Source organism: Calliopsis andreniformis, unplaced genomic scaffold (assembly GCF_051401765.1).
Source record: "Calliopsis andreniformis isolate RMS-2024a unplaced genomic scaffold, iyCalAndr_principal scaffold0133, whole genome shotgun sequence".
NCBI lineage: Eukaryota > Metazoa > Arthropoda > Insecta > Hymenoptera > Andrenidae > Calliopsis > Calliopsis andreniformis.
Window position 1 is genome coordinate 966,252 of NW_027480542.1, and position 17,181 is coordinate 983,432.

General features: G+C 33.6%; 1 protein-coding gene across 1 annotated transcript; it reads right to left on the reverse strand.

Moving 5' to 3' along the window:
• Nucleotides 1-1,796: 1,796 nt before the first annotated feature.
• LOC143187640 (protein-lysine N-methyltransferase SMYD4-like) lies at nt 1,797-12,490 on the reverse strand. Its single transcript, XM_076391885.1, is given in 7 exon segments — nt 1,797-1,968; nt 2,044-2,187; nt 2,275-2,433; nt 2,533-2,813; nt 2,873-3,141; nt 3,143-3,815; nt 12,361-12,490. Coding segments are annotated over 7 exon segments (1,821 nt in total). The 3' UTR covers nt 1,797-1,803.
• Nucleotides 12,491-17,181: the final 4,691 nt, after the last annotated feature.

The window sequence follows — 17,181 nt, forward strand, 5'->3', positions numbered from 1 at the left end:
CTTTAGCAATGTATGTGGCATTCTTGTTCACAAAATACTGACGGTTCCTCAGACGACGGAAAAAACTTTACAAACACTATTAAAATAAAAGGTATGTATATTTGCAGTTTTTTTTGTCAATGTGTAGGTCTCGACTGATTATACTTTTTGAACACAAGGGAGAAAAAACCATGTGTAAAACCTAACGGCTTTCACATATAAAAATAACTAATCTGTTTACGCTAGTAACTTCAGATGGCGCGTCCTAACCGTTATCATAGTTACACCACATTACTCCCCTCCCAGTGAGTTACGAGTTTCATAACTTAAATTACGCTGAAGTAACTCTACATCTTGCATAGGTCTTAAGAGGTACCTGTGCTGCCAGACTAAGGACGCAAACCTTAAGAATTACCCCTTCCACTACATACACTAACGCACGGGCCGCGTATCCGTGAGCTCGGCGCTTCGGACAGTTTCGGGCAGCTTCGGGAGGTCGAGACAGAAGGTGGATCGTGATGCGCACTCTCTCATTCTTTGAAATGTTTAAATCCCAATCGCTAGCAAGCGGCAAGCGGAACGCACCTTGCGCGAGCTTTTCGATTGCCTGGATATTTTCAGTTTCCAACTTAGAAAAGTATTCTAATGAAAAAAAATTTCGAAAATTTTTTCTGCAGAAAAACTAACGTTTTAAGACCCCGTGATTACGTTTTAACTAATAAAAAAAGAGCTTTTTTTTAAAAACCGCATATGTTTATTAACCCAATTGCATTCAAACGACTGAATGAATTTCAATGAAACTCTATACCTAAATTTTATATTCACATCTCAAGATCTTATTAGATTTAGAGCAAAATCGATGCATGGATTATGATACTTACCTCTTATAATTATATTTATATTACACATATATTTTTTACGATTAGGTGGGAAGATAAAGATTTTCATTTGTAAAGTTAACGTAACGCGATTTAGTCTGGAAAACACTGCTTGTTTAGAGCTAGGTTGGTTAGAGCTAGGACCGGGAAAAAAGATGTTTCGAGTTGGTTAGAGCTAGGGCCAGGAAAAGAGATGTTTCGAGTTCGTTAGAACTAGGACCGGGAAAAGAAATACTTTGAGTTGTGTTACGTCCCCGTAACTTTTGACAGTAGTAGATCATCTATATGAATAATAGCGAAGGAAAGGACCACAATAATTCAAACAGCGTCCATCGATCAGTCACATTGACAATTCTGTTACCAATAATCAGCTGGCTATTCGTGAGATAAATACATATTCAAAATACACTTTGAACAATCAGGATTCAGCAGTATTTGAAATTTTGTAATTTATATGAAAAATTTTTTATGCGCGTACTGTTATATTTCTACCTCAAATACATGATTTAGCTATAAGTTTTAATACCAGTTAGTAGCATTACTTGAAAGACTGATCATTAATGATCGGCAAAAAGAAATCGATTGATACTTTAATCAAAGATAAAAGGGCAAAGATTTACATTGATTGTATTTCAAACCGTTTAATTCATCACTTAAATTACATCAGTCCGTACTTACAACATTCTTACATACAGTTCAATATATAGGGTCAGACATCAAAAGCAGGCCATTTGGATAACTGCCCAACCTTTAATAGAACAAAATTTATAAGACCAATATCAGTGATCTTTTTGGATGTACCATTCTGTATATTTGCACATATTGAACAAAACGTTTCAATATTACTAAAAAAAATCAGAGAGCGTGCGTCTATTTTTTGGCAAAGAAGATACTAAATGGCATACGAAACAAGTTTACAGTTCAGGAATCTCGAATTTATTTCCGCTCAAATCGTAGCCAGTTTGTATAAAACATTGATCATTTTCAATAGATCATCTCTGATGTAAGGTTTATCTGACACCTTGCCTTCAGCAGCAATGTCGACATATGTGTTAAATTTTCTTAACGCATGATTGATCCTATTTTCATCCCCCTTGTTTTTGACTAGACTCTATAATTGAGCAAATAAAAAAATGAACTTTCATATAACCTTTTAGAGTATCCATTGAATTATCAAATAACTCACTCTAAATGATTTCAGATTATAAAATAACGGCCAGTTTTCTTGACATGCTATGCAATCGCATTTAAAATAATACTGTTTTAAAAACTCTTTCTGCCTCGAATCTCTTGGAGTAATAGCGTAATGTTCACCATAATTATCCAAAATCTTAAAAAAAATGATTTTTTTTAATACACTGGAACAATACAATTTTATATAAATATTATACGATTTAAATAAGTGTACAAAAAATACCTGCTCGCCGTTTTCGATTGGATATATAGTATAAATAACTATATGGTTAGATTTCGAGTGTCTCAGAATGTTCGAGCTACAGCTATGATTAATCAAACTACAAAATGGCATAACTGCGACACCGCGTTCAGCTGCTTCTAACCCACGTTCTTCGCTGAACTGCAAATAGCAATTTAGTAGTCAAATAATCTTTTATTATATAAAGGATTAACTTAAAACAGTAACCACAGTACTCATACTCTTTTAGCGATTACATACAGAGTGAACATTACAAGGAATCATTTGCTTGTGCCTTAATATGAGGCCACCGACGAATGTAACGTCAGTATTTTTCACTAATGTAGATAAATCTTGTTGCAATGGACTTCCAAACATATCAGTACATGTCGCCAAAAAATACAAAATAAAACTGGCAGTTACAGATCTTGCAAAGAGATCTTGTACAGAACGTTTCTCAGTATTAGTCACAAGACCTAATAAACTTCTGTACTTGTTGCTTTCAAAGATTCCGTTCTTAGAAAACCCTTTAACACGTGGATCTGCAAAAGGATATGATTAAATTTACTACTTTTCACATAAAATATATTAAATAATTTACCATCACAGCTGTCAATCTCTTTCAATTCTTCTCGTAATTCCTGTATACTTGGACTTTCTCTTACAGCCTGTATAGCAAGCCTCAAACATAATAAATCTGATTTTAAGAAATTCATCTTTAGCATAGAAGGGAATACTGAACATTCTACATCATGAAATTGCTTCCACTCAGCAGCTCTACATTCTTCAGAGCAGTACATAGTATAAGTACAGTAGTTACATGGTATGTTAGCCCAGGATACCTCTAAACAATTTGAGCAATGTGTGTGTATTATCTGGTGTTAACAACAATGAGTAAGGCTTTTCAACAACAATGACTTCCCCAGGCTTTATTTTACGTGCTGCTACAACATGCCTACCATATTTTTCATTATATTTTACCATTATTGCATTAGAGGCACAAGGAACTTCTGGATTAACAGTCTTTATTTTAGGAAGTGAAGGTACAGTTTGATGTCTTGTAGTATTTTGTTTTTTTGAATTACATCGTTCTGGTATTCTTCTTATGGATGTAAGTTTCTCATTTAACTTTTTACGATTGCTATCATTCAAAGACATTTTTTCCAACCACTGCTGTGCTTCTTTAGCAACTTCTTCTGCATTAGAATCCTTCAAAGCTTGCAAACATTCAACTTTTCTTACGTAAAGTTTGGCTCTTAAATTATCCGGATATGCCAATGCTAATGCTCTATCTATATCTTGAATGCACTCTTCATACTTGTGCAGTTTTATCAAAATTGCAGATCTGTTGGCATATGCCAAAGACAGCTGCTCAGATTGACATGGCGCGTAAGCTACACTTTTAGTGTACAATTTTAACGCTTCAACACAAGCAAGATTTGTTAATGGTATTGAAACAAATATCTTGTTGCCCTGTTCCCTTAATCTCTCAGACTCTTTTGCATTCTTTACATCTTCACATACTAGAGGAATTATTCCATACTCTGACATGATATTCATGTTGTATGTCAACTCTGAATTTTCCTCTATCTCTATCGTGTATCTCCTGCAAAGCTAAACTTATAATCAGTATGTACTCAAATTCTTTCCTTCATGAGTCCTTTTCATGAGTCATCCGTGAACCCTGTCCTCAGTTACTCATTCCTTATCCATTTCAAACCTTATCCTCAGTGTCTCATCCCTTGATAATCTATTACATCCAAAACAACCCCACTCTTAAAACTTCCGAACATATATATATACCGAATGCTGGTTTCGAGGGCAGACTTTTACTACTATTCGTCAGCGACAGATCATTGAATTGTCTAGAACTTATATACGAATACCTATTGAACGTTGTCAAGTGTACGTTTTTCATTTTGTAAAAATATAGTTGTAAGTTTCGTTTGTAATAAAAAATATTGAGTTAACGGAATACAACATAATTTCTGGCGACGAGGATGGGATGTCCAGCATTCTACACACAGTGAGTATAAGTAGAATTAGCAACTCTACCCTGTGGATTGAATGACAACATAGTTGTTGAGAACTTGGACATTGATCAAAACAAAGTACAAGGAAGCAACATACTTGAAGAAAATTCCGCAACCTGGTTGGAAAATACTGGACCTAGCAAATCCAGCACCGATTGCAGAGAAAATTTTACAGTGAGTACTACTCAAATAGATATTCATCAGTTTAGACAATTCTTTTCCTTCTATTTTCCTAAGTCTCACTAAATCCTATACAATCATGCCTAATAACGTCAATCAAAGTTTACAATCTACGTATGAACTCCCATTTTTAATTAAATTAATCCCTGAAGTTTTTGACGGTGACCGATATAAAATTCATAGTTTCGTAAAACAAGTTGATGATGTCTTTGAATTAGCTGCGGAAAATCAAAAAACTGCTTTATTACTTTACGTAAAAAGTCGTATTAGTGGTAAAGCGCGAGAACAAATCGATATTCATTGCAATCTCACAACTTGGGAAGGAGTTTCGGAGCTTTTATTAAATCTTTATCAGGACAAAAAAAGTCTCGATCAGCTGTTTGAGGAATTAAATGCAATAGTTCAAAAGCCAAATGAAAACGTATCTCAATTCTATCAAAGGATCGAAGACCTTTCGTCTCGAATCCTCGCAGCCATTCATGCGTCAGAACAGGACGAAAGTCTGTTACCTGGAAGTATCGCAATGGTGACTAAAATGACTCTTAACCGATTTATTTATCATACTCATTCTCAAATTTCGCAAATGCTTCGATATAGGGAATTTCAAACAATTAATCAAGCCTTTACTGCCGCTTCAGCAGAAGAAAAGGCTCTTCGTATTCGTTACGATACTTTTTCTAATTGCACTTATTGCAGTAGAACGAATCATGCAAGTAAAGATTGTTATTTCAAAGATACAAAATCCAATCCTTCAGTATCTCGAAATCCGAAACCAATTCATTTTATGCAACAAAATCAGCCTGTTCGACAAAATAATTTTCATAATTCTTATAAAAGCTCAAGTCAATCCCAAAATTCGAATCATTCCAATAATCCTAGATCACTGCACAACTCTCATCGTTCACTAAATCAAATTCAGTGTCGTTATTGTAAAAATATGGGTCATTCTATAGACGAATGCATAAAAAGATTTGCTGCAAATGTACGACGTAATAGAAATAATGGAAACAAATCAAATCTTCAGAGTGCTCAACATTCAAATGAGCATCTTAGTAATCAAAATTTTCAACCTCCTAAACGGAATTCTAATACTTCTGCACAAGTGCTCACGAATACTAATGAATCTAGCATTGCAACACAGCTCAGTTCATTTACATTTCACAACGTTTATCTGAATAATAATGAATTAACATTCATCCTATTTGAATCTCCATCGTCAAATTCTCCTGATGCAGTTCTGAAATTTTTAGTTGACACAGGAGCATCCGTGTCATTAGTAAAAAAATCAAGTCTATGTAACTTCAAAATCACTAATCCTGAACCAATTATGCTTAATGGTATCAATGTCAATGCACCAATAGCAACTCTTGGAGAAACGGAACTCAAATTATCAATTCGTAAACACTCGTTTAATTGTAAATTCCAAGTCCTTGATTCCAATACTGGCATACCTTTCGATGGTCTTTTAGGACAAAACTTTTTTGAGACACAAAGTTGCAAAATAGACTTCAAAAATTCTTCTATTAAAATTGAAGCTATTCCATTCTCTATTCCCTTACAAAGGAATATAAATCAATCGACAAATGCATCCATGGTGTCAATCGCGCCTCGAACTGAAATGGTAATCAAAACATCCGTTTTAAATCCTCTGAATTTAGAAGAAGGATTAATTCTAAACCAATCTGTAGATCAAAAGGAATCGCTACTTGTTCCCGGAGCGTTAGTAAAGGTGATAAATGATAATGAAGCTTTAATTACGATTATTAATCGATCTCTAGAGAGGAAAATATTTCCTAAACCCAATTTGCTACTTCTACATCCTTCTAAACAGAGTCATATCTTTTGCTCTAATATCGATTCAAATAACAAACAAAAGAGATTTGCATTATTAAATGAAAATATACGAACAGAACATTTAAATTCTGAGGAGAAAAATGCTATAATAAAGTTGTGTCAAGAATTTGAAGATATTTTCCATCTCCCTGGCGACATGTTAACCATGACTTCTGCAACAGTTAATAAGATTCCAACTACTGAAAATATTCCTGTTCAAGTAAAGTCTTATAGATATCCTGAGGTACATAAGAATGAAGTATCGAAACAAATCGAAAAAATGTTAGAACAAGGAATCATTAAACCCTCAACAAGTCCGTGGTCAAGTCCACTTTGGGTTGTACCAAAAAAACCAGACGTTTCTGGTCAGCAAAAGTGGAGAATCGTTATTGACTATAGAAAACTTAATGAAAAAACTATTGGGGATGCTTACCCACTCCCAAATATAGAAGATATTTTAGATCAACTAGGCCACGCACACTATTTTACTACATTAGATTTAGCAAGTGGTTTTCACCAGATCCCTATGCATCCGGATGATGGTCAAAAAAGAGGTTTCTCAACTCCAGAAGGACATTTTGAATTTACGCGAATGCCTTTTGGGTTAAAAAATGCGCCGGCTGTATTTCAAAGAATGATGAATAACGTTTTGACCGGGCTTAGTAATAAACAGTGCTTTGTTTATTTAGACGATGTAATAATTCATGCATCGAGTCTTAGTGATCATAATTTAAAACTACGTAACGTTTTCAATAGATTTCGCGAACACAATCTTAAACTTCAACCTGATAAGTGCGAATTTTTACGCGAATCTTGTCAATATCTTGGACATATCATTTCTAAAGACGGAATCAGACCAAATCCAAAGAAAATTGAGTGTATTAAAAAAATAAGTTCTCCGAAAAATTTGAAGAAAATAAAACAGTTTCTTGGTATGGTAGGATACTATCGTAAATTTATTTCAAACTTTTCAACGATCGCGAAACCATTAACCTCATTATTAAAGAACGACGTGGAATTCATTTGGTCCGAGCAACAGCAAAAAGCGTTCGAGACATTAAAATCAATTTTAATTAGTGAACCTCTATTACAGTATCCTGATTTTTCTCAATCCTTTGTCGTTACGAGTGATGCTTCTAATGTAGGTATTGGTGGTGTTCTTTCGCAAATAAAGAATAATAAGGATTTACCTATAGCTTATTATTCGAGAACATTAAATAATTCTGAACAAAATTATTCTACGACTGAGAAGGAGATGTTAGCCATCATAAATACAATAGAACATTTTCGTCCTTACCTCTATGGCAGGGAATTTATAATTTATACAGATCATAGACCCCTTCAATGGCTTTTTAATTGTAAAAACCCTTCTTCAAAACTTGTTCGTTGGCGATTACGTCTTAATGAATATAATTACGTAATAAAATACAAACCAGGAAGAGTAAATTCTAACGCAGATGGATTATCACGATTACACCCTGATCCAAAGGAAATCTCTGAATCTGCATTTCATATAAAACCTAGTAAAACGTATCAAGATTTCACGAAGTTTCATTATAAAATCTTGAACGTAATTGAATTTCCACAGGAGGAGACACCTATTCAAAAATTAAAAGGGATAATAATTTTATTGTGGTCGGAAGATTTAGATAGGGAAAATCAATATTCGGATTATGTGATTGAGAATTTCGATACAATTACTCTAACACCAAGCTCTAACGGATTGTGCAAATTAGAAAATGATAATCAAACTTTATTAATACTATTTCCTAAAAGTTTACACCATGACAAAATCAATTATCGTGATTTATTTCAAAGTTTCACAACCCTTCAGGATACAATTAAATCTAAAGATTTTATTTTGGTTCCCCCTAAAAAGAAAGACGGAGTTACGTCTGAAATTTTTAATGAAATGGTTAAATTTATTTTTCCTTCTAATAATATTAAAGTTTTAAAAACAAATAAAATTATTCCAAAAAACCGTGAAGAAATACAAGTAATTCTTAAAGAATGCCATGATAGTAAATTATCTGGACATTCTGGCTTTCATCGTACTTATTTTAGAGTCAAAGAAAGATATTATTGGTCTACAATGAAAAAAGATATTAGGAATTATGTCAAAACTTGTCATTCTTGTCAACTGAATAAAACTAACTTTAAGCCTACGAAACAACCCATGGAGATTACAACCACTGCTGAAAAACCTTTTCAAAGACTAGCTATTGATGTAGTAGGACCTTTACCCTTGACTGAGCGAGGTAATCGAATCTTTTATAATAAGAAGGGAACGGTTAAAATTGCAAATTCAAAACTTACACTTCTTTCATATATGAATAAAACTCATTTAGACAATGCATTTACAATCCTTAACATATATTTTATTAAAACTAAAGATATTTGCAATTTGACGTTACGAGATTTAAATCGAAAGAGCGATACTAGTTTCCATTGTGAGCGCACTATCCAATTAAACGAAGCAGAATTATTAGAGATTAAAATGAAACATGAAATCCTCCAACAATTGACTGAGAAGCTTGCTGTTAGAAAGAAACGTGGTCTTCTGAATGGCATGTCGTATCTATTAAAATGGGCATTTGGTACACCTAATGCCGATGACGCTCAATTTTACGAAGATAGCATTAAAACATTAATAAATAATAATAAACAAACACAAACCTTACTCAAAGCACAAGTTCAGGTGATTACGAATACTATAAGAAACTTTAACAGCTCTTTAAACTCCCTTCAAAACCAAGAGAGAGTAATGAATAAAAATATAGAAAAAATTAATTCTTTTACTGTTCAAACAAATGCTTATATTTCACGATTGGAAATGGAATCCGCACTAAATCAACAAGTAATAACTTTAAATATGTTAGCAAGTCAAATTAATCGTGAACTTTCAAAATATATAGAAACTATTAATTTAGCTGAACATAATATTGTTTCACCGTTCATTATTACCCCTAAAATGCTATATGAGGAGTTAAAAGATTATAAAGATACGTACGAACTTGTTATGAAACCGGACCTTGAAAATATACGCAATTTCTATAAATGCATTCAACTTCATGTGATAGTCACTAAAGATAATATAATATTTGCACTTCAGATTCCTTTAGTATTACGTACGAAATTTGATCTTTTCGAGCTTATTCCTCTTCCTATTCAACACAATGATTCAGTATTCTTTTCCTATATTGTTCCTCAAAATCAGTACCTCCTTTTATCCCAATCTAAATCCCAATTTACCTTTCTAAAGGAATTGTCTAATTGTAATGAGTATCGAGACGAGGAGTACATCTGCTATCATCTGCACTCTACGGCTTCAACGAATCAAGCAGTCTGCGAGATCGAGTTGCTGTCTTCTCATATCAACAAAATTCCTTCCACCTGCATAACGAAAACTATTAAACGAACAATAGAAACCTGGAACTACATCGCGAAAAACCAGTGGATTTATGTCCTTCATAATCCAACTACTCTAACAATCATGTGTGAGGAAAATCAAAATCACATGGAAGACGTTGTTCTTCAACAAAGCGGAATTATACATCTTCAACCTCGTTGTAAAGGGTACACTAATCTATTTGTGATCCAAGCGACACATGAAATAAGTAAAAATGCAACTTACTATATTCCACATATGAACATTTTAGAAGACGATTGTTGCATTTTGAAACCTCATCTAAGAACAATTGAATCTGTTAATCTAAAGCCGATACATCTTACAAACATCGATCTCACGGAACTTAAATACGCCGATAAGAAGTTAAATGAATTCGAAGATATTATTACCAAGCAAATAAAGGAGCCATTCATTATTAGACATACCAAATGGTATACAATCGCCCTTGGAACAATCGCAAGTCTTTTGGTACTATTCATACTTTTTAAATGTTGTCGATGCATTGGACCTCTTCATTGGCTGCATCGTTTTTGCTGTACAACTACGAATTCAGGACGTGGACAGACCAATTCTCCATTAATAAAAAATTTCGTTAATTGCATCTTTGATTCATCTTCATCATTGGACCAGCCAGCAACATCATCGAACGAGATAGTTACCTATCAACCAAGACGAAGTGTACCTGTCATCGTTAATCCGGTACCCGAGATATCTGAAGATGAAGAAACAATTCTCGTAGTCCAAATTCAAAAGCGACAAAGAACACGTAGGAGTACCACACCCCTTTAGAAATAAAATTTTAAGTTATTTTATATTTAACCTTTGTATATCAAGAATTATTGAAATTTTTAGATTTTGATTTTATTTTACTAATACTAAATTATTCTATACATTAATTTAAATTCTGTATTTTTAAATTATTCATACTATACTTAATTATTAACATATTGTTAATTATTAACATATTGTTAATAATTTTATGGCGGAAGGTATAGTCCCTAATATTAACGTATAAATTGATTACTTATAATTATTTTTTTTTTTTGCACATCTTTTATATGCAATGTAATTATTTATAATCACGTTATACTCAATTGTTAACATCCCGTTAACAATTTTATGGCGGAAGGTGTTGTATGTCAACTCTGAATTTTCCTCTATCTCTATCGTATATCTCCTGCAAAGCTAAACTTATAATCAGTATGTACTCAAATTCTTTCCTTCATGAGTCCTTTTCATGAGTCATCCGTGAACCCTGTCCTCAGTTACTCATTCCTTATCCATTTTCAAACCTTATCCTCAGTGTCTCATCCCTTGATAATCTATTACATCCAAAACAACCCCACTCTTAAAACTTCCGAACATATATACAGGGTGTCTCACCTGATTTTGACATCTTGATTTTCTCGCTATTGTTACTCGTAGCAAAAAATGTTTCAGGGGAGGCTTGAATGGTATCGAGTGGAGCATATTCTGATGTTATTAGTTTTTTCGTGAGTGGACGCGTAAAGGTCGCATAAAGGTCAACTTTGTTTTTTTAAATGGAATGATGTATTTTTTAATATATCAATCGATGCAGCTGGACATTCGTTATAAAAAAGTACTAACCTATGTATGTCGAAAAGTTAGTAGTTCAGCAGATATTTCAATTTAAATTATTTAAATTCTTAAGGCATTATTACTGCCTTATTTTATCGATGGGCCACTGACTGAACCGAAGTACAAACACTTCATAATGGAAATTTTACCCACATTATTGGAAGATGTGCCGCTACATGTTCGTTTAGGAATGTGGATGCAGCAAGACGGATGCCCTGCACATTATTCTTCAGTAGCAAGAAATGCTTTAAATCGACAATTTTCGAATCGCTGGATTGGAAGAGGTGGTCCCATTAATTTTCCAGCACGGTCACCTGATTTAACGCCCCTCGACTTTTTCTTATGGGGCGATTTAAAGAATAAAGTTTATGCTAAAGCTCCAACTACAGTAGCCGATATAAAGCAGCGTATTATCGCTGAGTGTCGTAAAATATCAGCCGATACATTAAACAATGTAAGCCAGTCATTACTTGATCGATTTAAAAAATTCCGTGATGTAAATGGTCGTTACATTGAACCATTCCTGTAAATAAACGCTAACGTCTTAGTACGACAGTAATGGTGTTTTAGAATTATTTAAATTGAAATATCTCCTGAACTACTAACTTTTCGACATACACAGGTTAGTACTTTTTTATAACGAATGTCCAGCTGCATCGATTGATGTATTAAAAGATACATCATTCCATTTAAAAAAACAAAGTTGACCTTTATGTGACCTTTACGCGTCCACTCACGAAAAAACTAATAACATCAGAATATGCTCCACTCGATACCATTCAAGCCTCCACTGAAACATTTTTTGCTACGAGTAACAATAGCGAGAAAATCAAGATGTCAAAATCAGGTGAGACACCCTGTATATATCGAATGCTGGTTTCGAGGGCAGACTTTTACTACTATTCGTCAGCGACAGATCATTGAATTGTCTAGAACTTATATACGAATACCTATTGAACGTTGTCAAGTGTACGTTTTTCATTTTGTAAAAATATAGTTGTAAGTTTCGTTTGTAATAAAAAATATTGAGTTAACGGAATACAACATTCAGAGTAAATATTATCCGTTCTTCATCTGTAGATAGCATCTTATACTGATTAACAAGCTCTTCATGTTTATTAGCAGCAAGTATTTTTTTACCTAATGTACCCATTATCTTCTCCATTTTCTTTTCAGTCTTTAAATTATAATACGCAGCTATACATAAAAGGAAGATATACATTGTTCAACAATTATTTCTCAAAATTAAATGAAGTGTTATTAAAAATAAATTAATTTCATTATTTCGAATGATACCTTGCAGTATTTGATTTAGTATTTCTATTATAGTTTTTTTTTCGTTTGCAACAAAGAAATAAAAGCAGCTTGTGTATGTACCTGCGCTACCAGGCTGAGGACGCAACCTTGAGAATTACCCCTTCCACTACATATACTAACGCACGGGCCGCGTATCCGTGAGCTCGGCGCTTCGGACAGTTTCGGGCAGCTTCGGGAGGTCGAGACAGAAGGTGGATCGTGATGCGCACTCTCTCATTCTCTGAAATGTTTAAATCCCAATCGCTAGCAAGCGGCAAGCGGCACGCACCTTGCGCGAGCTTTCCGATTGCCTGGATATTTTCAGTTTCAAACTTAGAAAAGTATTCTAATGAAAAAAAATTTCGAAAATTTTTTCTGCAGAAAAACTCATTTTAAGAACCTCTGATTACGTTTTAACTAATAAAAAAAAAGAGCTTTTTTTAAAAACCGCATATGTTTATTAACCCAATTGCATTCAAACGACTGAATGAATTTCAATGAAACTCTATACCTAAATTTTATATTCACATCTCAAGATCTTATTAGATTTAGAGCAAAATCGATGCATGGATTGTGATACTTACCTCTTATAATTATATTTATATTACACATATATTTTTTACGATTAGGTGGGAAGATAAAGATTTTCATTTGTAAAGTTAACGTAACGCGATTTAGTCTGGAAAACACTGCTTGTTTAGAGCTAGGTTGGTTAGAGCTAGGACCGGGAAAAAAGATGTTTCGGGTTGGTTAGAGCTAGGGCCAGGAAAAGAGATGTTTCGAGTTGGTTAGAACTAGGACCGGGAAAAGAAATACTTTGAGTTGGGTTAGAGCTAGGGCCACGAAAGAATTCGAATTCGGTCGCGCGAGAATGTTTCCGTTAAGACCTTTTGGAACCGAACCGGAAATAAAATTGTGCTTATATATACAGGGTGTAACAAAAATGTCGCAGTTCCTTAAAAGGGGTGATTCAGGGGGTGATTTGAAACAACTTTTTCCTTAGCGAAAATGTAAGATGAGGCTTCGTTAACGAGTTATTAACGAAAAACACCGGCCAATGAGAGCGCGAGTTTGCCGCCCGAGCGACCGCGGTAGCGTTGGGTACGCGCTAGGCGCTACGGTTGTACTCCGAACAAGAAAGTTGACATGCGTCGAAGGAAAAGCATTAGTGTGAAAATATTTGCATAACGTATAAACGAAAAAGCAATGCAACAAAAGAAATGAACGGAGAATTGGAGAATTAACGTTAAAGATAGAAACGTTGAAAGTAGTCTGCGTTAGATTTAAAAAATAATAATCATTAATGAATTAAATGCAATTCATCTGTAGTTTGTAAATCTGTGTCACTGGGTCACTGTATCGCGACTGGTTGTTACACTACATTACAAGTCTATAATATAAACAATAAACTTATAATTAGTATGGAAATTCCATTAGTAACTGAAGTCATATTTCAACTTTATAATCTTCTACCATTGCCAGTAAAATTACAAAATGAATCATATATTTTTATTCAGCCTTAGTACAAAGTATTTAGCTATTTCACAATCAAAAACTCAATATATGACTTTAGATAATTTAAATAATTGTAAGGTAACACCTGAAAACTATATCTGTAAATTGACTGCACCGATTTATACCATTCATACTAGGTCAATATGTGAAACTGATTTACTAATTTCATCAATAGGTATACCGAAATCTTGTGATATGCGTGTTATTCAAATTTCGAATGATGTCTGGTACAGATTAGCAAATGGAAATCAATGGATCTATATTTTACCAAAGAAAACTAAGCTCATGTTAAACTGTCAATCACAATTACAACCATTTGATGTTATACTTTCAGGCATAGGCATCTTTGAATTAGCATCTGAATGCAAAGCATATACATTGTCAACTATATTACTTGCGCAAAATTCTTTTAAAACTACTTTTATGCCAATTATACCTTCTTTCGATATAATTAAGGATGATTGTTGCACTAAGAATAAAATAAATTTAAGTGTTATATTAGATTTTAAGCAAGCAATACTTCCAAATGTAAATTTAGATAATTTAGATATAGCTAGCTTTAAGTTAAGTAAAATATCTGATACTTTATATATTATTCCAAAACAAAAGTATGAGAAGACATTTTCCTTTCTGCACATTGTTCATATTTTAGTTTTATTGATAATGATGTATGTATCCTATAATATATATAAATATTGTGCGAATAGATTTAGGAGACTATATTCTAAACGCGATAGTGACGTAGTGATGTAGGTGGGAGTACTAAGGTCATAAATTTCTTCACTTTTAATCTCCGAAATAAGCAGGAGCCGAAATATGAATCGATACGATATCATTTGGATGATTTAAAAGCTATTATAAAAGAAGCTGAATTATCTGACCTACCTACTACGTCTCATCGTTCACGTAGCGTACTTAAAGATAAGTTTTGAACATTTATCTTTAATCTAAAGGGGGAGATGTAATGTACTTTCCGTATATTTTAGTTTTAGACGCAGTTTATTGAAACATTGTATTAGAAAGACTCACTTTCATCAAGGGTCATAAATTAAGTTAAAGAGCCTCGTCCTTCGGGCAGGCTGGCGTTTTACCTTTCCCCACTCTAAGACCCTGTTCAGGTCAGAATTTTCCTGCCCTTAAAGAGTTTTGTCAGACGTTTAGTAACAGCCGAACTGTGTGCATTAAAGAAATATATATATTAAACTGCAATATTAGTAACTTTCACCCAATTTATTTATAGAATAAGCAATAGGAGGAATTTATTAATAACTTTCACCCAAAAGGTCCATTAGATATTCTTAAGCTATATTTTTTAGATCCACAATTTTGTTTTTGATTCCTCTGCAATTCCATTGAATTATTTTCATTTTGTACTATTTCCCTTCTCCTTTTTTTCTTCTGTTTCTTTTCTTTTAGATAATTTTTTATTATATCTATATTGGTGATTTCTTCTAATATTCTCGATCTAATTTTTTGTTCACTTGTATGCTTTATATTTTCAATTGGATTGTCATTTTTTGTTATAGGGGGCAGACTCCTTGTGTTTTGAGCTGTGTGCGTGCGCTCACACAAGCAAAGAAAGTCATACACGTATACGCGATGAGCGAGAGAGACAAACGGTTTCGCAAATTACGCTTTACGTCTCGATACTTGCATAAATGAATTTTTCGCGGGTACAGAACCCATGAGTAGACTTCACTACAGGGTGCTCTGGTCCGTTTAAACTACAATAAACACTATACGTTGAGAAAACTGTAAAATTACAAACTGTAAGCATGAAACAGACGCTGTTGTAAACTAGCAAGATGGCTGCCGAAGTGACATTTTCGCAAATATCTCACGATTTAATGGTTTTTTCACTCATAGCACACCAGAGCACCCTTCCTTGAATTAGCACAATATCGCGGAAATGCGATTTTCCTCAATTTAACACTTCTTGAAGGCGTAAAGCGTAATTTTCGTTGTGCACCCGTTTTGACACAAAAATAGTTCAACGATTTGCCGTTAGAAGCGTTAATGGTATATCTCAATCAATTTGGTCATATTACCATCAGCATCGATAAAAATACAGATCAGTCGGTAAATGTAATCTAGAATTTGACAGCTGAATGGCGTATTCATCGAATACACGAATACAGACGCAAGAAAGGCTTAGTTGCCAAAACGTATTGAAAGTTTGATCACGCTGTTGCCACATATATGTATGTACATATTAAAATTCTGCCCATCAGGAAAACTCGAACGAAACCAACTCCAGCCGAGATTTTGATTCTTACTAATAAGGGAACATCGCGAAGTGAAAGTCTCCGATTTTGATGAAACTTTGTAGGATTGTAGAATAGCCGAAAATATTCGACACGTATTTTTTTTTATTGCTTCTAATTCATCTAAAGGGTGTGCAAACCACCCCCAAGGTTGGGGGTGGAAAACATATTTCGTTTAATATCTCCAAAACTAGTGCGTATAGCAAAATGATATAAATGGGGCGATTGTGTTTTTTTGAACGACGAATCCACCTATGTAAAAATTTTTTAAAAATATCAATTATTTAAAAAATATATTAAAAAATAGTATATTGTCGTTGTTTTCACTGACAACATGCTGATCGATCGTTTTGCAAATTTGTATGCAAATACTATGAACCAAAACACAAAACACGGCCAAAATAGAATTCTGAATTTTTACGTTATAAACAAAATAATAACATTCCTAGTTAAACTGCATTTTGTGCGAAATTGGGCCCTGAAACGAGTAGTTTTACGAAAAATATATACCCCTATAATGTTTTTGTCATTATATTATGATACATGTTGTTTATTGTTCACTAAATGTATAAATTATAACATTGCTAATGAATACTCGCAACGTCTTGCACTCGTTGCAAACAGTACGAGAGGTTCAGTGTGAGTGACCCTTGCATCGATGAAAATGTAGCAAGTAAAGGTGATTTACAAATCATTATTCTTCAATAGTTATTATTTACTATAAACAAACAATTGGAATTGTTCCAGAAGTTATAGTTTAATCCACTAATTTTACACGAAA